Source organism: Pongo abelii, chromosome 10, assembly GCF_028885655.2.
Source record: "Pongo abelii isolate AG06213 chromosome 10, NHGRI_mPonAbe1-v2.0_pri, whole genome shotgun sequence".
Lineage (NCBI taxonomy): Eukaryota > Metazoa > Chordata > Mammalia > Primates > Hominidae > Pongo > Pongo abelii.
The window spans coordinates 74905137-74929830 of record NC_071995.2 but is presented as its reverse complement, the minus strand read 5'-3'; the positions used below and the strand labels follow the sequence as shown (position 1 = coordinate 74929830).

Here is a 24694-nt window from a genome sequence, read left to right as displayed (position 1 = left end):
TTGGAATGTAAAATGTACGGTTACTCAGGAAAACAGCTTGTCAGTTTCTTACAAACATTAAGATACAACTACCATATGACCCAGTGATTGCACTCCCAGAAGAATGAAAATTTATGTTTACATGAATACTTGCACACAAATGTTTAAAGCAGTTTAATTTCTAATAACCAAAACCTGGAAACAACCCAGATAATCTTCAATGGGTGAATGGTTAACACATCATGGTACATCCATACCATGGGATACTATTCAGTAACAAAAAGGAACAAGGTACTGATACACACAACAACCTGATGACTCTCCAGAGAATTATGCTGAATGAGAAAAGCCAATCCCATAAGGTTACATACTACATGATTCCACTTATGGAACATTCTTAAATTACAAAATAATAGAAATGGAGAACAGGTTAGTGATTGCCAGGGGTTAAGGAGAGGTTGGGGGCTGGAAGGAAGACCACATGGGTATAAAAGAGCAATATGAAGAATCCTTATGGGGAAGGAAATGTGCTGTATCTTGACTGTACCAATGTTAATTTCCTGGTTGTGCTATTATATACTATCCTATCCTATCCTACAGTGTCCTATAATTTTGCAAGGTGTTACCACTGGGAGAATCAAGGTAAAGGGTACATGAGATCTCTCCCTGTTATTTCTTACAACTGCATGTGAATCTACAATTATCTTAAAAAGTTAAAGAAAAGTTATCAACTTCAGCATTTAAAATGTGCGCAATTTATCATAAAATATGCCTCAACAAAAAGTTACACAGTAAAAAAAATTTTCATACAAGTTTTTTTAAAAAAAACTGTCCAGAACAATGCTGTCCAATTGAACTTTCTGTATATAGATTATTGACATGTTCTATAATTCTGTGCTACCTAAAACAACAGCCACTAGCTGCACATAGCTAATAAACACTTGAAATGTGACTTGTATAACTGAAAAACTGAATTTTAAATTTTATTCATTTTAATTAAATTTAAACTGCCACACGTCAGTGGTGGTCACCATTGAACAATGCAGGTCCAGACACTACAAAGAATAGGGAAAATCGTTATGTGCCAAAATATAGCTATGTCCCAATTGTATTCAGAAAAATACAGATTTTATAACATAACATTTATGTAATAAAAACAAGGAAATAAATATACATGAACATGTATGTAAAATATATATTTAAATGTACAAGCATAGAAAATTCTGAGTGTACTTAAAAGTAGTATTTACCTGTGAGGAGTGAGAGAAGTTTGTGCTTGCTGGGGACAGGGAACTGTGGGACTTTCACCATGAACTATATATCCTTCTGTACTACTTAAATTTTTTACAATAATCATGTGTCACCTTTAAGGCTAAAAAAAAAACCCATGCTGAAACTTAAATTTCTGATACCTTTAAAATTTATACATTATTCAACAGCATAGAATAAATCGGATGTTAGGATAATAATGTTCAGAAAGTTTAAGTTTATATATATGGTCTGCTATGCTAGAAGACTAGATTCTAGTTTGTGAAGAATTTTTTTTTCCACCTGTACCCTTTTTTGGGACTTGATTACATCAATTATTCAATGGAAAAAGGACACAAATAAGGACAAAAAGTTTAATGGGAATTTCTGAAATCAAGCTAATTAACCTCTCACAAACAGGTGGAAGATTCTGGCTATTTACATTATGAGTGGTCAAAGAGAAAGCAAAATTTCCAAAGAAAACACTGTCTAGAATTTATTCATGATTATATTTACAGAAATATAAATAAAGATTAATGAATATTTATAATTTCAGTGAAAGAACATAGGGAGGTAAAATTCTAGGGTTAAAAACAAGATTAACAATAGTGTACATGCTCTCTTAAAATCTTGGAACTGCAGAAAGAAAGTAAGTAAAGATTATAAAACAAATAATAGCTAACTCTATTTGCCAGGTATTGTTCTAAATTTTACTTAGAGACAGAATTTCATAAAATCAAAAGATGCTATTGATTATAATACGCACCATTATTGTACGTACCACTAAGAAAGAAAATACTGCCAACTGAACTGAATGCTTTTTTATCACTTCAAATTTTTACTTCTACTAATTGAAGGATTATTTACACTAATTGAAAAATCTTTTACAGACTTACTTAGATTTTTAAAATATCACTCTTTTGGCTATACCAAATGGAGATAAACAAATCAGTTATTGTATTGCTAAAACTTGTTCACGCTCAAGGTTAGCCTCTTTGGAATCACTGTTCAACTTAGAGTTTCAATACCATGTTTTTCATCACAATATTGTTTATGAGCCAACAAGAACACTGAAATACAGCATTTCTTAAAAGAATGTCACTATTATCTCTGGGATTTCCTTCTCCAAGCCACTGACACACATTCCACAAGTTTTGATGATTTTCTTGATCTTACTGGAAGTTATCAACAGTTTTCAGAAAACAATCAGTAATCAAACTCCTTTCTAAAATGCTCTTTAAATGGATTGCTAATGAAATGGGGGCAGCAAGTGTACAATTGTGCTATCAGGAATAACCACAAAGAGGCCGGGCATGGTGGTCCCAGCACTTTGAGAGGCCAAGGCAGGTGAATCGCTTAAGCCCAGGAGTTCAAGACCACCCTGGCCAATGTGGCAAAACCTGTCTCTACTAAAAATATAAAAAATTAATCAGGCATGGTGGTGTGCACTTGCAGTCCCAGCTACAGTAAGATCCTGTCTCAAAAAAGAAACAGAAAAGGAATAATCACAAAGATGCCACATGCACAGGCACTGACAATCACTACTGCAATTTCACTAATGCAACAGACACCATTAACTGTAAGTCACAAATCCCAATTTCAGAGACATTAAAATATATATAGGTTAAAATCTATAAAAGGTATATTAACTCATTTAATCTCATAAGGACCCTAAGAAGTAGGTGTTATTAACCCCACTTTCCAGATAATAAAACTGAGGTACCCAGAAGATTAAGTAATTTGCCCAAGATCATATAGTTACTAACTGCTGGATGAAGCATTTGAGGTACACTACCCTGAAATGTATTCCAAAAAAGCTCTACTAAGTAGAAGAATGTGGTCCAGTAACAAATCTTTAGAAGAGATTTACAGATAATACAAATGATAGTAGGACTCTTCAAAAATGTTTAAACTTGAGACACCTATAATTCAATCAGCACTATCTGTCCTCTCATCAGCTCTGCCACAGATTTAATACTGAGACTACTCATCTCCATCCTGATCTACAGCTAGGGTTATTTCAACAAGAGACACCCGCTTTCAGAGGATGTTGGGGGTGCGGGGGGCGTGTGTGTGTGTGTGTATATATACACACACATACATATACACACACATTCTTTTTTTTTGAGACAGGGTCTCACTCTGTCATCCAGGCTGAAGTGCAGTGGCATGATCACGGCTCACTGCAGCCTCAACCTCCTGGATTCAAGCAATCCTCCTGCCTCAGCCTCCTAAGTAGCTGGGACTACAGGCATGCATCACCACACCCAGCTAATTCTTTTATTTTTTGTAGAGACAGGGATCCCACTATGTTTCCCAGGCTGGTCTGGAATTGCTAGGCTCAAGCGATCCTCCCACTTCAGCCTCCCAAAGTTCTGGGATTTACAGGCACGAGCCACCACACTCAGCCGGAAGTATATTTTACCTTATTAATTTATACTAAGCAAAAGAATAGACTGAATAAAAGAAAATTTCAAAGAGAAGGACTTTTACGGAAATGTAGTTTTATTATTTCAAGTAAAAAGGTTACTAAAAGAAGTGGCCTTAGATCAACTGCTAAAAATGAATCCTCCCCGAGTTCCTTTAGTAACAAGGAAGAACTGATAGTTAACTCTAATAAAGTTTTTCTACTATATTGTAAAAAATAAGTAAAAAATAAATTGTATTTTGACCTATTCACATATACGGCAAAGTACATATAAGGATTATGGGCTTGGGAATCAGAGTTTAGGTTCTAATATAAACTATGCCAACTTTCTAATCATGTGAACCTGAGTAAACTACTTCACCTCTCTTGAATCTGTTTTCTAACCTGTAAACAGCTCAACATACACACTTTGCAGAACTACTGTGAAAAGTAAATGAACAAAACTTGGAAGCAATTAAGACGTCCTTCGGTGGGTGAATGGATTTGATACATCCAGAAAATAAAATATTATTCAGCACTAAAAAGAAACGAGCTATGAAGCCATGAAAAGACATGGAGGAACTTTAAACGAATATTACTAAGTCAAAGAAGCCAATCCAAAAGGCAACATACTGCATGATTCCAACTATATGATATTCTGGAAAAAACAAAACTAAAGAGACAGTAAAAAAAATCAGGGATTGGTGGGAAGGACATATGAATAGGCAGAACAAAGATTTTTAAGGCCATGGAACTATTCTACATGACAACATAATGGCGGACACACATTACTCTTACAAGTGTTAAGAACCTCGCTGGGTGCAGTGGCTGACACCTGTAAGCCCAGTACTTTGAGACGTCGAGGCAGACAGATCACCTGAGGTCAGGAGTTCGAGACCAGCTTGACCAACATGGTGAAATCCCGTCTCTACCAAAAATACAAAAAATGAGCAGGGCATGGTGGCACATGCCTGTAGTCCCAGGTACTCGGGAGGCTGAGGCAGGAGAATTGCTTGAACCCAGGAGCCGGAAGTTGCAGTCAGCCAAGAATCACGCCATTGCACTCCAGCCTGGGCAACAAGAGCAAAACTCCATGCCTCTCCCAAAGAAACGAAAACAAGTGTTAAGGCCGGGCGCGGTGGCTCATGCCTGTAATCCCAGCACTTTGGGAGGCCGAGGTGGGCGGATCACGAGGTCAGGAGATTGAGACCATCCTGGGTAACATAGTGAAACCCCGTCTCTACTTTAAAAAAAAAAAAAAAAAAAAGTTATCTGGGCATGGTGGCACGTGCCTGTAATCCCAGCTACTTGGGAGACTGAGGCAGGAGAATTGTTTGAACCTGGGAGGCAGAGGTTGTAGTGAGCTGAGATTGTATCACTGCACTCCAGCCTGGCGACAAAGCTAGACTCCGTCTCAAAAAAAAAAAAAAAAAGTGTTAAGAACCATAGAATACACAACACGAAGAGTGAGCCCTAATGTAAACTACGGCCTTTGGGTGATAATGATGCATCAATGTAGGTTCATCTATCATAACAAGTGTACCACGCTGGTGTAGAATGTCCGTACTGGGGGAGGTTATGCATGTGTACAGGCAGGGAGCATATGGGAACTCTCCGTACTTTCTGCTCAATTTTGCTACCAATGTAAAACTGCTCTTAAAAAATTAAGTCTGTTCAAAAAATGTAAAAACAAAACACAAATGAGACCATTTGTAACCACAGCTAGCTAGTGCCTAGCAAATACAACTCTCTATCATCTCTATCATACTGTATTGTGCTATAAAAACAGGCAACCTGGATTACTACTTAACCTCTCTATACCTCTGTTTCCTCATTTGTAAAATAGGTATAAAAAGCTGTGAGGATTAAATGAATGAATATATATGCGAAATTGTTTAGGATAGTGCCTGGCTCATACTTATACTTTGCTGGCATCCATGTCCTTGCTACATGGAAGAAAGAAGCTGGTCCGCATTTGGAGAAAATGAAGCTGAAAGGGAGAGAGGAGGAGAGAGAAGAGAGTTTTGGTGGCATTCTCAGCTCAGGTTCCAGTTGTCCCTGATTTCAACTGCATCCCTGCATCCTGAGTTTAGGTTATCTAAGACAGTAAATTCCCCTTTTTGCCCAACTATGTTTCAAACAAGATTGTTGACATCTGCAACAAGAGGATCCTTACACAACAAGAAACTTCTGTCTTCAACCCAAATAACTTTTTTTTTTTCATGAGCATAGGGATAGTTTCGGTAACCACCAGTTTTGTTCATACCTCATTAAATCCTTCAAAAATTAATGAGTATTCATAATTGAAAAATTATTCTTAAAAACTAAACAAGGGTAGGGTATACTAACATCTCAATCAGAAGTAATTTTTCACTTGATTTTTTCTAGAATACAACAACTGATAAAAATGCAAGCCATTTGACATATATACACAAAAAATGTTTGAGGTACACAAAAAATGTTATAATCTTCATATCCTTAACAGTATCACCGATAATCAGAAAGATGATCCTAGGACACTATAATGTTCTAATTTATCAAAGAAAGATTCTATTATGTTTAGTATGTATTAACCCTAGAAAATAATTTGGCAAATTTGCAACAGGGATTGAAACAAAAACAAAAAAGTATTCTGTTTAACTCTCTGTAACTCAGGATACTAAGTTCACAGTATCTCATTCACAGAAGGCTGAAGTTTCACTGTACTTTCAAATTAGCTGCCTGTAGCTCTACTTTAAGAAAATTTTAAAAGAAGATATTTTATCCTAGGTTTAAATAATTATTCCACTGGGTCAAATTTTATTTATGTATTTTATAAATATAATATTATCTTGAATCATTATTTTTCAAATTCCAAAATTAAAATATTAGATTTTACTCTTAAATTATCCATCTGTAATAAAATCTATTCATAAAATAATACTATAATCAGATAATGCACTGAAAGAGAATTTTACATAACCTTAATAGTGAAACATCTTTTCGGATTATGTAATTGTTGTGGGTTCTGTTAAAAGCAAACGGCATTTTTTTTTTTTTTTTGAGATGGAGTTTTGCTCATTGCCCAGGCAGGATGGCACGATCTCAGCTCACCACAACCTCTGCCTCCCAGGTTCAAGCGATTCTCCTGCCTCAGCCTCCTGAGTAGCTGGGATTACAGGCATGCACCCCCACGCCCGGCTAATTTTTTATTTTTAGTAGAGACGGGGTTTCTCCATGTTGGTCAGGCTGTTCTCGAACTCCCGACCTCAGGAGATCCACCAGCCTCAGCCTCCCAAAGTGCCGGAATTACAGGCATAAGCCACCACGCCCAGCCAGCACACTGCATTTTAAGACACCTTAACTGTTCAATGCTGACTACCTTAACATACCCTTACAACCCTCTCTAGAGGAAAGGAGGACCACAAATCATTTCTAATTTTAAAAAATACACACAGACACACTCTCCCTCATCTATCCTGAGGTATCTGAAGGTCTACAGTTAATCTTACATTATTTTACAATGCGTTATTTTGTAAATGTTATTACTTTGGGGCCTAGCAAAGGGTCAAGACCATACTTGGATTCCCAATAAACACTCCCTGTAGCAAAGCACACATCTTTAAAAACATCAAATAGGACAAAAGGGCTTATAATAAGAAGTCCTCTGCCCATCTTCTCTTCAATCCCCAGAGACAATCAATACTAATTATTTTAGCCACTCTAATATATGCATACAATTGTTTATCAATTTGAGATACTACTTTTTACCACAATATTAATAGCCAACAGTTATTGTGTTTACTAAGTGCCAGACACAGAACTTCACATATATTATCTCACTTAATCCTCACAACAGCCTCATAAAGTAGGTGTTATTATATCTCCATTTTAGTTTGGAAAATTGGGACGCAGAGTTCAATAACGTGCCCAGGATTGCGAGCTAGTAAGGAGCAGAATTGATATTTGAATCCTAACACCAGTGCTCACTTTTAACCTATACACTCTTATATCCACCAACTCCACAGTCCACTCTTAATAAATACTTTTGAGATCCTCCCATATTAAATAAAAATAATGAACAAAATAAAACAAAGAAGCCGAATCAGGAAAATGACATTTCTCAAAACCAGAACAATTTTTTGGTCAGTAATTTTCAACTCTGGCTTTGAGCACAATCCATGAAGTCTCACCAATTAATCACATTTTAATTTTATATCTATTGACTCAATGATTACTAAGCTTAATAGTAACGCTCAGTGGTTACTATGCTTAACAGTGGTTACTACACTAAGCATAGTAGTTACTATGCTTAATATATAGTATTTTAAAATATACATTATTTTAAAATCTAGATTATTATTATATGACCTGTAACATTTTTGCTGAATTTTTTAAAAGCCATCAAATCCTAGTGACTGCATAAAGAAGTGCTTTGAAGGAAAAGAGTTGCAGGTAACCTATGGGAAGAAAAACAACTTTCAAAGTCATTTTGTATCTGCTTTCTGAAAGCAAATGAATTACCTTATATGTGTACAAATACATATATACACACACACACATATATATATACATAATAGGGCAAAAAGTAATAGAAAAAGGCAAAATTATTTTCACTAAAGAAAAGCTTCATGGCCGAGCACGGTGGCTCATGCCTGTAACCCCAGCAGTTTGGGAGGCTGGGGCGGGTGGATCACCTGAGGTCAGGCGTTCCAGACGAGCCTGGCCAACATGGTGAAACCTCGTCTCTACTAAAAATACAAAAAATTAGCCAGGCGTGGTGGCAGGCACCTGTAATCCCAGCTACTCGGGAGGCTGATGCAGGAGAATCGCTTGAATGCGGGAGGCTGAGGTTGCAGTGAGCCGAGATCACGTCATTGCACTTCAGCCTGGGCAACAAGAGCGCAACTCCATCTCAAACTAAAGAAAAAAACCAAAAGCTTCAAAAAGTAGATTTTATGAAATCTGCGAGGACAGCAGATAATAGCAATAGTTCGATTTACTATTCAAACAAAAATCATCAGAAATGATAAAATGAATGTGAAATTTAAAAAGTTACCATAAAAAGAGAGATGAAAACGAGAAAAAAAGGCAATAGCAGAAGTTTTGAAATCGAGAAAAAAGGAAGAAAGAAAGAGATGAAAGCCTTAGATAATCTAGGCAATCCAGTTCAAAGCTCTGAGTCAGATGGTTCTGAAATAGCCCCTATGATACTCTGGCAGAAGGGGATATTGTGATCTCATTCTATCAAAGAGCTGAGATGACTTACTGAGGATGTACTAGTAGGTAAAATGGAAGCTGGTCATAGCTAGTCTGCTGGACCAGTAGACCAACATATGGTCTCTGTCCCTCTACTGAAGCCTTTCTTCTAACCATTCTAAATGACAGGAATCTGACACCACTTACAAGCTACATTACTTAATTCAGTACTTATTTGAATCGTCAAGCGTTTCACGTGCATACAACTTCCCAACTAGTTATTTACCTTCTGGAAAACATATGCTATGTTTTTTATGTTATTTTAACCCATATAACCTAACACAATGTTATGTACCTAGTAGACAGATGCTCAAGTTGATTATATTGAAAAATCACAACTTAAAACCAGAACACTTGAGTCTGAAGAAATCTTAGAGGTCATCTAGTCTAGCTACTTTATCTTAAAAGCAACAAAACTGAGACCAGTTAAATATCTACTAGCTCAAGGTCACTGAGCTAGAACTAGCACCCTAATCCCTTGATCATCAGTTCTTCTTTCTCCAAAGAGCCTTTAATTTCTTTTATTTCAATAAAACAAATAATCACCTATTTCAAAAGAAAACAAAGTAACAGCAGCTTCCCTTTCAGTATTCACTATATGCCAGGGCCTTTAGAAGGTACAATTTGCTTGGCAGCCTATGTGCCTAGATCTGTGAAAACTGCTTTATAAACATTAGCCTAGTTAATATTCACAATAACTGTAAAAGGTGTCACTATTAACCCAACTTTACAAATGGGAAAAATGTACTTTGACCATGATAGCAATAAGCTGCAGAAGCTACATTTTCAGTTTGTCACCACAGCTTTGGATTTTTTTGTTGTTGTTAAGACAGAGTTTTGCTCTTGTTGCCCAGGCTGGAGTGCAATCTCGGCTCACTGCAACCTCCACCTCCCGTGTTCAAGCAATTCTCCTGCCTCAGCCTCCCGAGGAGCTGGGATTATAGGGATGTGCCACCATGCATGGCTAATTTTGTATTTTTAACAGAGACCGGGTTTCTCCATGTTGGTCAGGTTGGTCTTGAACTCCGAAAATCAGGTGATCCGCCCGCCTCGGCCTCCCTAAACCCTGGGATTACAGGCGTGAGCCACCACGCCCAGCCAGCTTTGGCTCTTAACCAGTATTCTATACTGCCTCTCACTGAACACCAAAAATATCCTGAAGTCTCACACAGACTCCAGCACAATGCCTTACCCAAACATGATAAACAAATGTTTAAATGACCAACTGAGTGGATGATTTAATTCATTAAAAAGTAAGATTATTTTACCTAAAATACCTCTAAAAAGGCGTTCACCTAATTGTATAATCCTCTAAGAAAGGTTTTAACAGTGGGCAGTTTGCATACTAATAAGAGATTTAAGCAATGCTCATTTCTTTACCTACAAATAATTCATCTGCTTAACAAATACTAAAGTGAAAAACTGTTTTTGTGTGAGAGTGTTAAATTGGAAGATAAAAAGTGAAATGAAATTTGTTCCTGCAAGATCCTATTCCACTAAATTAAAACCCACATAAGTTTTAAATCAGTCACCAAAACCAAAATAAATGTGTAACACTTCCCTCTTTCTTCTGGTAGAGAAAAAAGAAGTAACATTAACTGAGCACCTACAATGTGCCAGTTCTTGACCCTCAACATATAGCCTCACCTAATCCCTTACAGCCAAGTAAACTAGGCAGCATCTCCATTTTCTTTTCTTTTCTTTTCTTTTCTTTTTTTTTTTTTTTTTTTGAGACATAATCTTGCTCTGTCACCCAGGATGGAGTACAGCTGCTCGATCATGGCTCACTGCAGCCTCAACCTTCCAGGCTCAAGCAATCCTCCCACCTCAGCAACCGATTAGCTGGGACTACAGGCGTGTACCACCATGCTCAGCTGATTTTTGTATTTTCTGTAGAGACAGAGTTTTGCCATGTTGCCCAGAATGGTCTTGAACTACTGGGCTCAAGTGATTCTCTCACCTCGGCTTCCCAAAGTGCTGGGACTACAGATGTGAGCCTCCGTGCCCAGCCAGGATCTCCATTTTCTGATTACAACTGAAGCTTAAAGAAATTAAGCACTTGTCTCAGGTCACATAGCTGGTTACCGAATTTCCAGAATTAGAATCCAAGTCTGTCTGACCCAAAGTCTAAGGTCTTTCCAAAAAGAGGTTAAAAGTACTATTATTTCATTACTTACCAAGACAGAGAATGGGTTTCTTCCCAAAGGAGATTGAAAACACTGCTTATTTTAACAACAAAAATATATTATCTCAGTTAATCCTCGCTATAGCTTATTAACTATTATTTTTATCCGTTATAAATGACGAAACTAGAACTCAGAGATGTATTCATAGCTTGCCCAAGAACACACTGCTAGGAGGCAGCAGAACTACCCCAGGTCTGCACCAGCTGCACACACTAACCACAGAAAATGCAGAAAGACCTCAGCCATGTAGTACAAGCTTAAGGTCCATCCAAAGTATTAAAATAATCAGACCTTGTGCTTCTTGGATAAAAAGGAACGGTATATATTATGTGTGCCAATTCCCACTATCAATGATGAGGAGGTTGACTTTCTAGTAATATCCTATATATCGAACGGCAACCTGAAGATTAGTATTTAAATTTCAAGCCTACACTGGCCATTCTACTACACCAAATAATCTGGATTTGTTGCCAGTTAAAATTATTCTTAAAGTAGCAAATAACAGTACTATATTACAAAGCAAAGGTTTATGAAGAACAGCATGCTAAAATACGTAAGATAGGCCAGGCATGGTGGCTCATGCCTGTAATCCCAGCACTTTAAGTAGCTAAGGTGAGAGGACCACTTGAATTCAAGAGTTCAAGACCAGCCTAGACAACATAGGGAGACCTCTTCTTCTACAAATAAAAAAATCAGCCGGGTATGGTGGCGCGAGCCTGTGGTCACAGCTACTCGGGAGGCTGAGGGGAGAGGATCACTGGAGCCCTGGAGGTAGAGGCTGCAGTGAGCTGTCATTGCGTCACTGCACTCCTGCCTGGGGGACAGGGAGAAACCCAGTCTCAAAAAAATAAACTGGATAAACATTTAAGTGTTTGAAATACTTTCACAGGAACAGATGAATAGAAATCACTTAGCAACATTTTCAAGGCAACATCTGAAAACTACTTTGTCTATTTCTTGACGTATGTTAGGGCCTAAGTGAACCAAAAGAGATGTCTACAACGCCAGTTCTGAAAATGTTACCACTTTGGTCAAACAAGTGTTTAGTCTTACTGTATAGTTCTGTTTATCAGAAACCCAGAGTAGCCTTTTCTGAGACTGGCACAGGTATATATTCCGAAGGAACTGTTCCATGTTTCTGATAAACCAAAGTGACGAATGAGACGGTGGTTGAGTGTTAACATGTAACATACAAGGATGGTTGTCATTATTCACTTTTTAACAAAAACTAGTGGCAGGGTACAAACCCAAATCCAGAAAAAAACAGAATCACTCTATTGCAAAGTAACCAGGTAGAGACTTCCATGTTTGTTCATCCTACAACACGACTGTCATCCTTTAACCTCACGAAAACCACCCGAGTTCTTCAGCAAACTGTGCCGCTGCCCCATACACACATCACTGTGGATCACTAAAAATCAGAATGCATCAAGAATTGCTTCCAAGCCTTAACTAGCACTAGCTCAGCTACAAACTCGGAGGTAAACAAGCACAGACTGTGACTGACTGTGGAGCGGGGCACTGTTTACCTACATGGGAAGACACTCTTGTGATGGGAAACGTGTTGCACTGTCCACCCCTAGCTCCTAGAAAAACGGTACTTTGACAAGCTAATGTGAGTGTAGGTCTATTCCCAAAAGTTTTTACCTCTCTTCTTAATCGCTTAAGGACAAATGCTCAAAAACGGACGCCCGACACCAGGTGCCCGAGGTGTTACCCATGGCATTACCTGGAAGGACATCACTATGCCCATGAAACTGTCCCCTCACAGTGGACTAAAGGGAAGCAATAGACACCGTCATTCACCCTGGCGAAGGAAAAAGAAATCAAAACCAGACGCGCTTCCACCTGGCCCCAAGAGGCTTGGAGCAAGACTAGGGGCTAAGCTGCGGTTCAAAAACAGCACCAGGCCCCTCCGCCTCTGCTCTCAAACGCAGCGCGTCGACACAGCAGAACCATCAACATCTCCACCTCTGTCCTCCAGGCACAACCACGGACTGCGTCCCAGAGCCCGCCCCGGTCGGGCCCGCCCCGCTATCTCCTCCCCCGTTATCCGCTCGCAGCCGCGCTCAGGCCTGGATTCGCCTCCCCACTCCCCAACTTCGGCACGTCCCACTACCCCACACACGTCGGCCGCCGCCCTCGGCGAGTCGGGGGAAGAAAGGCTGGAGGGCCGCAGGGCAAGGAATCCACTCAGCACGGTTCCTCACCTCTGGGTGGAGAAGGGGCACACAGCCCGCTTCGGTATCGTACTCATCCGGGCCGTCCGCCATCTTGGTGTTAAATCCCTCCTCCCGCTGCATGCCGGGAGAAAGCGTTTCACCCTCCCGGGGCTCGGGCGAGGCGGAGGGCGAGCGCGGGGCGAGCGCGAGCCCCGCCGGAGGCGACGCGGGCCTCCTCCTCCTTCTTCTCCTGCCCCCGTGACGCCCCCTCTGTCCCCTCCCCCCTCGGAGGGCGCGGGTTTCTCCGCGCGTGCGCGGAAGCGCGGCCCGGCCTCGGTCTGGAGCGCGCTCTGCTGCACTGCGCTGGGGACGGCGGAGGGCTCTGGGCGTGGGCGCCGCCGCTCGGGGGCGGGTCTCGGCCGGAGGTAGATGTGCAGCTCTGGCTGCCCGGGGGAGGCGGCCGGGCGGTTGAGACAGTCGCTTGGGAAACCTAGCAGCTGCTCAGGAGCGAGAACAGAGTTCCGGAGCCGCACGCAGCACAAGTCTGGAGCCCCAGGCAGCCGAGGAGGCCTAGGCCCACGCGCTCCCACTTCCGCTCCGGGACCCCCGGGACCCCTCTTCAGGAACTCGGGCAGAGCCGTCAGCCAGCTCCAGGGAGGTTTGGGCCCGTCAGGCTTGAGTCGAGACCTGCATCATTCCTGAAGACAAAAGCAGCTCCCCTTTCCTCCACATTGAAAAGGTCACCCGCAACCTGTGCCTCCGGGGGACGCCCGGAAAAACATGGATACAACTCAGGGCTTCCTCCTAGAGAACCCTTTTTTTTTTTTTTTTTTTTTAATGAGACAGAGTTTTTGCTCTTGTCGCCCAGGCCGAAGTGCAATGGCGCGATCTCAGCTCACTGCAACCTCCGCCTCCCGGTTCAAGCGATTCTCCTGCCTCAGCCTCCCGAGTAGCTGGGATTACAGGCGCACGGCACCACGCCCGGCTAATTTTTGTATTTTTAGTAGAGACGGGGTTTCACCATGTTGGCCAGGCTAGTCTCGAACTCCTGACCTTAAGCGATCCGCCCGCCTGGGCCTCCCAAAGTGCTGGCATTACAGGCTTGAGTCACCACACCCTGCCGGGAACCCTTTTTAAAATGATCCCGACCTGCTCTCAATCGTCTTGAATTAGTACCACACAAAAAATTTACGAGCTCAAAGCCCACACACCGCCATCTGCAACGTTTCGATATAATCCGAGAATTCAGAACTGAAGCCACTTAAACTGAATTCGCTTAAATGCAAGGCAGATAAAATGACTAAAGGCATTTTTTAAAGGATTTTAGGGCGGTATGGGGGAGGTGCTCCTTGTAAATGGGCTGATGGGACAGTTTTAGAAAGCATTTGTCTTTCCTTTTAGCTGTTAAAATTTTAAGTCTAAACAGCTCAGAATTTAGCAGAGATCATGAAAGTTGACCTATTATAGATCCTGGTACTTACTAATCTGTCTCCTGTTAGGCCAGAAACCACCAGGAAAAAGCCTGTACTCCGATAACGTCAGGCTAATTTGTAAATCAGGAGGGAGGGCACTCCAAAGGAAGCTTGGAATGCCACTGGAAAAGGGAGGAGGAAGCCTCCTTTGTAAGATTAGTTTCCCGCCAGAGGAGTCTGAGGAGGGTCTGAGGAGGGTCTAAGGAGAGCCGGAATCAGTTCTGCATGGGACGCCGTTTCTGTAGCGGCATCAAGAAAAGCTGGGATTTACAAGGGATTGGATGCTGTCTTGAGGATACAGCAATTTAGTAATTAGGTACCTCCAGTAATAAAGTAGCAACACTAGTAAGAGCAGCAGTCACTCAAAGAGGGGTGGATATGGCGTGTCATAGCTACTGCACGGCTGTGGGAGAAAGAAGTTTCTCAGTTAACTTTGCTGCTGGCTTTTTCTGTATCTGTCCTCCCAGCACAACTACTTTTTCTCATTTCAGTCCGAGCTGATTTTCATTCTGTTCGTCCTGGCCCAAACTAGGAGTCATCTTTTACAGCTAGATAGTCTCAGGGTCGGCCTTTGGAGCACCGAATTGTTTTCAGTCATATGTTAACATGGACATAAGTCATTTTCACTCGAAAAATCTCAATTTTTTTTTTTTTTTTTTTTTTTTTGAGACTGAGTTTCGCTCATGCCCGGGCTGGAGTGCAATGGCTCGATCTCGGCTCACTGCAACCACCACCTCCCAGGTTCAAGCGATTCTCCTGCCTCAGCCTCCCAAGTAGCTGGGATTACAGACATGCGCCACCATGCCTGGCTAATTTTGTATTTTTAGTAGAGACAGGGTTTCTCCATGTTGGTCAGGATGGTCTAGAACTGCCGACCTCAGGTGATCCACCCGCCTCTGCCTCCTAAAGTGCTAGGATTACAGGCATGAGCCACCGCACCCAGCCAAAAATCTCAATTTCTTTTTCTTTTTTTTTGAGACGGAGTCTTTCTTGCTCTGTGGCCCAGGCTGGAGTGCAGTGGCGAGATCTCAGGTCACTGCAACCTCCGCCTCCCAGATTCAAGCGATTCTCCTGCCTTAGCCTCCTGAGTAGCTGAGATTAAGGGCTCGCCACCATGCCCTGCTAATTTTTGTATTTTTAGTAGGGACGGGGTTTCACCATGTTGGTCAGGCTGGTCTCGAACTCCTGACCCGTGATCCACCCACCTCGGCCTCCCAAAGTCTTGGGATTACAGGCGTGAGCCACTGCGCCCAGCCAAAAATCTCAATTTTTAATCTTGCCCCTCCTTACCTTTATGTCTTGCATTGACTAGAAATAGAAGATTAAATAAAGGACACTGACTAAAAGAGTTAAGTGGCATAAATATTAATAAAGCACTGAATGAAGTGACAGTGTAAAGAAACTAGGCATGGAAAACTGGAGAAAATGCTTCAGGTACCCATGTATTAGGAATATTGGTACAGGTATATGATGTGGAGTATTCATAAAAGAAATGTTTAGCCTTCCCTGCGAAAATCAGTAAATCAGAGTTCACTTTAAAATCTAGAGTTCTAGTTCATCTGGCAAACAAGCCATCTCAACCTTGCTCAGTCTCTACCAGGTCTATGGCCTGCTTTACTCGTTTTCATTACCTGCCTGGCTCTGTGGACATTTTTACTCCTGAGAATTCTACAATTCAAATATAAGGAAAATACTAAAAGCAGCTGAAAAGTTGGAACAACATAACCAGGGTCCATATCTGTCTTGCTTACTGCTGGAACACTAAAATAAATAGTTACTAAATGAAGAACTGAAGAAAGAGATCAAGAGCAGAAGCAGGCATGCTTAGGAAAACATGTTGAAGTTGAATCTTGAAGCAAACCCTTTAGATACAATCAGAGTCCATCTTGATAACTGTAGAGTTCTTATCTATAGCTCAAATTGAGACAATATATTCAGGGGACTAAGGAGACAGCTAAGAAAGTACACTGATTGGATAGACTGGCAAAAGAATGGCATGGAATTATGGAGGAATGCAGAATAGTGGCTAAAAAAGAATAAAATTCAAAGAGAAAAATAGACCTTGTTAGAGAATAATTGTGAAATGGATTTAGAAGCAAACAGATTGGAAGGCATGGGGCATTGTTGTATAAATATAGTTTCATATGTAACTTCAGACACTACTGGAGCTAAAGACAGCATAGAGATTGTCCAGATTTAGTCATTTCACAAAAAAGGAGATGATGGGGAATTTAAGAAACCCTCTTAAAGTTACAAAACTAAGTGGTAGCAGAATCATCTGGAAACCTCCTGAATTTTCCCCATCTACTACTCTTTGCCTCTACCACGTTTCTTCTGTTGTTATTATACTCAATGAATTATTACTTGGTCCATTTAATTTTTTTTATTGTGGGCCAGGCACGGTGGCCCACGCCTGTAATCCCAGCACTTTGGGAGGCCGAGGTGGGCGGATCACGAGGTCAGGAGATGGAGACCATCCTGGCTAACACAGTGAAACCCTGTGTCTACTAAAAATACAAAAAATTAGCCGGGCGTGGTGGTGGGCGCCTCTAGTCCCAGCTACTCGGGAGGCTGAGGCAGGAGAATGGCGTGAACCCGGGAGGCGGAGCTTGCAGTCAGCCGAGATCACGCCACTGCATTCCGGCCTGGGCGACAGAGCAAGACTCCGTCTTAAAAAAAAAAAAAAAAAAAAAAAAAAATTCTTGTGGTGAGAACACCTGACGCAAGATCTCTCTTAAATTTTTTTTTTTTTTTTTTTTTTTTGAGTTGCCCTGTCGCCCAGGCTAAAGTGCAGTGGTGCAATCTCGGCTCACTGCCAGCTCCGTCTCCCAGGTTCACACCATTCTCCTGCCTCAGCCTCCCGAGTAGCTGGGACTACAGGCGCCCGCCACCACGCCCGGCTAATTTGTTGTATTTTTAGTAGAGACGGGGTTTCACCGTTAGCCAGGATGGTCTCGATCTCCTGACCTCGTGATCCACCCGCCTCAGTCTCCCAAAGTACTGGGATTACAGGCGTGAGCCACCGCGCCCGGCTGATCTCTCTTAAATTTTTAAGTGCACAATACGGTATTGTTAACCATAGGCACAATGGTGTACAGCAGATTTCTAGACCTTATTCGTCTTATATAACTGAAACTTTATACCCATTGAACAGCACCTCCCCATATCCTTCTACCTTTGGCCCTGGCAACCACCATTCTACTGTTTCTATCAGTTTGACTATTTTAGATACGTCACCTTTGGCCTTCAGTGAGTGGCTTATTTCACTTAGCCTAATGTCCTCTGGGTTCATCCATGTTGTCACATATGGCAGAATTTCCTTCTTTTTAAAGGCTGAATAATATCCCGTTGTATGTATATACCACACTTTATCCATTCATCCATCAATAGACATTTAGGTTGTTTCCATATCTTGGCTATTGTGATAATGCTGCGATGAACATGAGAGTGTGTTTTTTGTCTTTGAGATCCCAATTTCAATTCTTTTGAATATATAAACAGAAGTGAATTGCTGGATCATATAGTAGTTCTATTTTTAATTTTTTGAGGACCCATCATACCATTTTCCATAGCTGCTGAACCATTTTACATTACAGTGTACAAAGGTTCCAATTTTTCCACATGGTTGCTAACACTTATGTTTTGGTTTTTGGGTTTTTTTTTCATAATAGCCATCCTAGTAAGTGTGAAGTGATACCTCACTGTAGTTTTGATTTGCATTTCCATGATGATTAGTGATGTTGAGCATCTTTTCATATACCTGATCGTCTGTATTTCTTCTTTGGATAAATTTTTAGTTAAGTCTTTTGCCCATGTTTTAATTGGATTATCTGGGGGTTTTTGCTCTTGAGTTGTAGTTCGTTGAATCGTTTGGATATTAATCCCTTATCATATATATGATTTACAAATATTTTCTTCTATCCTGTAGGTTGCCTCCTCACTTTGCTGACTGTTTCCTTTGCTGTGCAGAAGCTTTTTAGTTCAATTTAATTCTGCTTGTCTAATTTTGCTTCTGTTGCTTGTGCTTTTGCTGTAATATCCAAGAAATTGTTGCCAAGCCCCATGTCATGCAATTTTCACCTATGTTTTTTTCTAAGTGTTTTACAGTTTTACAGTTCTATATTTTACATTTCAGTCATTAATCTATTTCAAGCTGACTTTTTTGTATGATGCAAGATACGGGTCCAATTTCATCCTTTTTGCATATGGATATCCACTTTTCCCAGCACCATCTGTTGAATAAAATGTCCTTTCCCCTTTGTGTATTCTTAGCATCCTTGTCAAAGACCAGTTGACAGTATATGTGTGGGTTTATTTTGAGGTTCTTTATTCTGTTCCATTGGCCTGTATGTCTGTTTTTATGCCAGTTCCATACTGTTTTAATTACTTTAGGTTTAAGATATATTTTAAAATCAGGAAGTGTGATGCTTCTGTGTTCTTTCTCAAGAGTGTTTTGCTTATTCAGGGTCTTTTGTGGTCCCATATGCATTTCAGGATTTTTTTTTCTATTTCTATATAAAACACCACTGAGTAGGGGTTGCATTGAATCTATAGATCACTTACAGTAGGATAGACACTTTTTAAATATTAATTCTTCCAATCCATGAACACAGGATGTCTTTCCATTTGTGTTTTCTTTCATTTCTTTCATCAGTGATTTGTAGTTTTCAGCATACAAGCCTTTTGCCTCCTTGGTTAAATTTATTCCTGAGTATTTTGTTCTTTTTGATGCTACTATAAATGGGATTGTTTTCTTAATTTTTCTTTTCAAATAGTTCATTGTTAGTGTGTAGAAATAAAACTGATTTTTTTTTGAAATTTTAAGGTCAGTTTTTTAAGTTCAATGATGAAAGCTCTCAGAAGAATATTATCCTGAAAATAATTTTTTCTTAGAAAAAAAGAAAGGAAAATCAAAACCCTCTGAGCATAGCCACAGATGCTGTGGCAGTCAAGCCTCTCTGCAGATGGGGACGTCCATTAGTCAGCTGAGTCACTCTCTGGGTCAGCAGGATTGTAGTCTGGATCATCCTCATCATCCTCCAGCTCCAAGTCATCCATTTATTGGAACAAAGACTCATCTACCTCCACGTTGTTTCCAGCATGCTCCAAGAACTGGATATCAGATGTGTCAAGATTATGATCTGTTTCAAATAGTTGTTTCCCACTTAATTTATTTTTTCCTTCTTTCATCCTTTTCTTTTTAATTTCCAAGAATTCTTCATCAAACTTGGCCTTCCGATTTAAGAAATTCTCTATTGTAATTGGAGTGCCATGCAATAATTGCTTTTCAGGCTCTTCTGCTTCTTTTTCTTGTTGTTTCTTTTCTTCTCTTCTAGTTTTTATCTGATCTACTATTTCATTTAATTTTTCTTGCACAACTGTCACTAGAGTAAAGATCATCACCATACCAAGATTTTCTTCAGCCTGTAATGCTAGTAATTTTAAAATGTCTGAGACATCATTATCTTCTAGATTTTCTGGACAGAATATTTCATAAAGGAGAACTTCACCTGGGTATTTTTCACTGTATGTAAACTTGAGGGTAGTCTGGATAGTTTCATCATTTTCTCCAGCCTCAGATGTCACAGTAATGGTGAAGCTGGGTGGATTTTATGATAATACTGTGAAGGAGTTAGGGTAGATGGACTCCTGAGCCTCTAGCTCTTGCGTTGCTCCTCACCATAGTCTGTCATCGTGGCCCTTGCTGCTGCCCGTGGATCACCCAGACACCTAGGCGGCACACAGCAGCCGAGACAGCGGCCGTGCCGGGAGAGTGCGGGGCAGCCAGACAACTGATTTTTGTATGTTGATTTTTCATCCTACAACTTTATTGTATTCACTCCCCCCGACCCCCCCTCCCCTCCGAGACGGAGTTTCGCTCTTGTTGCCCAGGCTGGAGTGCAATGGCGCGATCTCGGCTCACTGCAACCTCCGCCTCCTGGGTTCAAGCGATTCTCCTACCTCAGCCTCAGCCTCCCCGAGTAGCTGGGATTACAGGCGCATGTCACCATGCCTAGCTAATTTTTGTATTTTTTTGGTGGAGACGGGGTTTCGCCATGTTGGCCAGGCTGGTCTCGAACTCCTGACCTCAGGTGATCCGCCCACCTCGGCCTCCCAAAGTGCTGGCATTACAGGCATGAGCCACCGTGCCCGGGCCTGTATTCACTTATTAGTTCTAAAATTTAACAATTATTTATTAAATATTTGTTCTGTGTAAATTTTGGAATCACCACAACATAGTCAGAGATACTTTTTAAGCTGTCACTCATATTATTTGACTCAACTAAATAAATAATCATAATACTTTGAATTCTAACCAAGTTATTTAATTATAAGGTTTTCCTATAAGCCATTTCACAAATTTCTGTGTTTCATTGGATTGTGGACAAAATAAATACTGACTACTTAGAGCTGGAATGAGGCACAAGGTTTGCTATTTTGACAAGTCACACCTAACAGTACTCTACAATCCTATTTTAAGTGAAGTGAAGACAATTCTTTTGCACTCATGTTTTTTAGAGTGATATAGATAAAACAAGACCAGAGAATTAAAGGGAATATGTAGAATTTAGCATATGTGATAGTCAACTTCTAAAAGGGCCTCCAGTGACTCTTGTCTCCTGGTATGCACGCCTTTGCACCCTCCCACCGCGAGTAGAGCTGACCTGTGGAACCAATAAGATATTGCGGGAAAATAGTGTGTGACTTTTGAGTACGGAGCATAAAAGGCATCACGGTTTCTACCTTGTTCTCTCTTGGATCCGTAGCTGTTGGGGAAGCCAGCTGCCATATCATGAAGACATTCAAGCAGCCCTGTGGAGAGGTCTGCCTGGCAAGGAACTGAGACCTCCTGCCAAGAACCAACACTACTTGTCAGGTATGAAAGTGAGCTGCCTTAAAAGCGGATCCACCAGCTCCAGTGAAGCCTTCAGATGGCTGCAACCGCACCTGACCTCTCAACCATGAGCTTATTAGAGACTGAGCCAGGACCACCCACTTAAACGGCACCTGGTCTCCTGACACACTAAAACTATGTGAAAATAAGTATTTTTCTAAGACGCTAAATTTTGAAATAATTTGTTATACAACAATATAGTATATTGTGTAAAACCTGAAACCTCCAAAATCATTTACAAAGTTATATGTGTACAAGAATACAGCAAGATCAAAATGTTTAACCTGACTTAGTAGAACTGATTTATTTCTAAACTTTGCTTCCTTAAAAGGAATGTGCGACCTATTTTGTTGATATTTTTGTTGAGGGAGGAGGAGGAGGTGTGTGCAAATTTCTTTTCTCCAGGAAATTTGAAGACAGAGTTTCCCATTTGTGAAGAGAATCAGTGCTAATAACTTGGGGTCAGCCTTCAAGAGCCATGAATATCCTTATGAAACAGAAGATAATGGGATTTTGCGTTAAGAAATAATGAGTATTTAAAGCAACAATGTATATATTTTAAAGTAGGAAGAGAGCAAGAGTATGGATTGCTGGATGTGAACTTGTCTGAAAATGCATCCTGCTTCCAGGAAATGGCAAATGCACTCAGAGAAGAAAACAAGATTCCCCCGGCAAGAGCAAGATTCCTTAGAAGCCTCATGAATCAGAGACCTCTCAACACCCAGAGCCTTGCCTCATTCTGTATTTGAGAGCAAATTTCTCTTTTGCACTAGCATTCCATCATTTTACTACTCCTTAGGAACTCAAGGTGTGGTCATGGCAGCAGTGCCACTAGGTTTTACTCTTTGCCATTTGACTTGCACCGTCTGCAATGTTCCAGGGCACCTGTAAGCCCAAAGGGACCCCCTGAGCACCCATACATGGGGAAGTAAGAGGAGAAAATCAGAAAGGCTTGACTGAACAAGCTTAAGACCCTCTCCTCCTCCCAACTGAGACAGCAATCAGTGAAAGCCCTTCTTATATGTGTATGCACATTTTTTCAAGGGAGAAAGTCTGCAGCTTTCATTAGAGTTTCAAAGGCATATATGATCCAAAAAAGGTTGCTCAAATCTAGGAACATTTAAAATGTTAAATCCACTTTTTTTTTTGAGACACTCTTGCTCTGTTGCCCAGGCTGGAGTGCAGTGGTGCGATATTGGCTCACTGCAACCTCCACCTCTCGGGTTCAAACAGTTCTCGTGCCTCAGCCTCCCAAGTAGCTGGGATTACATGTGTGTGCAGCCATGTCTGGCTAAGTTTTTTTGTATTTTTGTAGAGATGGGTTTTTGCCATGTTGTCCAGGCTGGTTTCAAACTCCTGGCTAGTCATGTGCTTCATGTACATTATTTTATTTAATCCTCATAGGAAGCCTAAGAGGTAGGTGAGTTAACCCTTTACAGTGAGTTAACATAATGACTACGTAGGATCTCTAATGTGTGGAGAGTCTGTAGACATCTACACATTAGGTGGTTTGCAAACAACTAATGATGCATCAACAATTCCTGAAATCAAATATGTAGACAACAGCTAATAGGCCATGAATTTGATACATGCTAGTATGTGTCATGACTGGACAAAAAGACATACTTTTGTTGCTTTGAGATTAACCCTCTGATCCAATGTCAAATACACTATTTACTAGCTTTTTTATGACAATTCAACAATGTCAGGAAACTATTTTTATAATTGGCTATAATTAATGCATAGCTGTAAGAGGAAGTAAATGAATTTTTATTAAAAATAAACCTTTTAGATTGCTACCATCAGGCAATTAAAGCAGTTGAGAGAAGCTTTATGCTATAGCCTTGTGTATAAATTAGGGGAAAATGTGAAAAAGTCAAAACATGCTTTCAATGACCTCCCACATCTTTTCCACACCTTTCCCTATTCTCTGCTTGCCTCTTCTATGCTGACATATACTTAAGGTCATTTATGTTTTTCTGAATGACCCCTGGACTGCAGAACTAATGTCCACACATCACTCACCCAAACTCACATTGGGAACAAACTGGGTATTCATTGCATTTTGTCTTTAAAAGAAAAAAAGGCCATTGATTTGGCTGTTATGAATAAGAAGGAACTGGCCCCACCTACCTGACGTTTACTTTCCTCCCACCCCTGATTCTAGGCCAGGACACTTTTATGTCAAATACACTTACCTTAGGAATGAAAAGGGCGACAGTTATGGTGTTGAGTGCCTTGACTCAGCTATGCTGGACCCCTGCCAAGGCTCCTGTTGAGGAGGACCTTAAGAGTAAACTTTTGGCCGGGCACGGTGGCTCACGCCGGTAATCCCAGCACTTTGGGAGGCCGAGGTGGGTGGATCACAAGGTCAGGAGTTTGAGACCAGCCTGGCCAATATGGTGAAACCCCGTCTCTACTACAAATATAAAAATTAGCCGGGCATGGTGGCGTGCACTTGTAGTCCCAGCTACTTGGGAAGCTGAGGCAGGAGAATTGTTTGAACCCAGGAGGTGAGGGTTGCAGTGAGCTGAGATGGCACCACAGAGGGAGACTCCATCTCAAAAAAAAAAAAAGAGTAAACTTTTTTAAAATCAGGACTTCATTAGTACAGTATGGATGTATGGTAACTGTTGTAGGCCTAGGCTGTTATCAGACCACTTCCAGAATCTTCCCCAGCCTGGCTGTCCCTGACCCTTTCCCCAGGCTCCTGGTCCGTCATTGTAGAGATGTATCCTGACTGTTTTATGTCCTAAGGTTATTTCATCAGGAACCAGGGGCTCCACTCATTGGCTTATTTACACCTTGAAATCAAACTTAGAGTTGGAATTCTAACTGTAGTTGGCCCAACTGATTTATCTTACGTAGGAGACAGTTTAGTAAGTCAAAATATTTTTCTATCCAGACTTCTCAGGCTAGACACACTACCTGCGTGCACTGTCATCTTAATTCTATGACCTGAGGAAAGTTACATAAGTTCTCTGTGCTTGCATAGTTGCCATGCTATTTATTTTCATCTTGCTCAGGCTTAGATAGCTCTGATAGCCATTTCATTGATTGTGATACTGTGTGGGGGACTTTTTAACTTTCTTCCCTCCATATCTGAG

At 40.8% G+C, this 24694-nt stretch overlaps 1 protein-coding gene and 1 pseudogene across 2 annotated transcripts in view; both read right to left on the bottom strand.

Moving 5' to 3' along the window:
* Window positions 1-13555, bottom strand: part of ZDHHC17 (zinc finger DHHC-type palmitoyltransferase 17) — a 90463-nt gene extending 76908 nt beyond the window's left edge. The window contains exon 1 of one of the 2 annotated variants that reach the window (XM_002823539.6): window positions 13269-13555. In XM_002823539.6, the coding sequence (XP_002823585.3) occupies window positions 13269-13361 (93 nt within the window). In that variant the 5' untranslated portion in view covers window positions 13362-13555. The remainder of the gene's footprint in view (window positions 1-13268) is intronic. The other variant, XM_054527410.2, reaches the window with a different exon arrangement.
* A 5977-nt stretch (window positions 13556-19532) lies between these two features.
* LOC100441108 (RWD domain-containing protein 1-like) lies at window positions 19533-20385 on the bottom strand (annotated as a pseudogene).
* Window positions 20386-24694: the final 4309 nt, after the last annotated feature.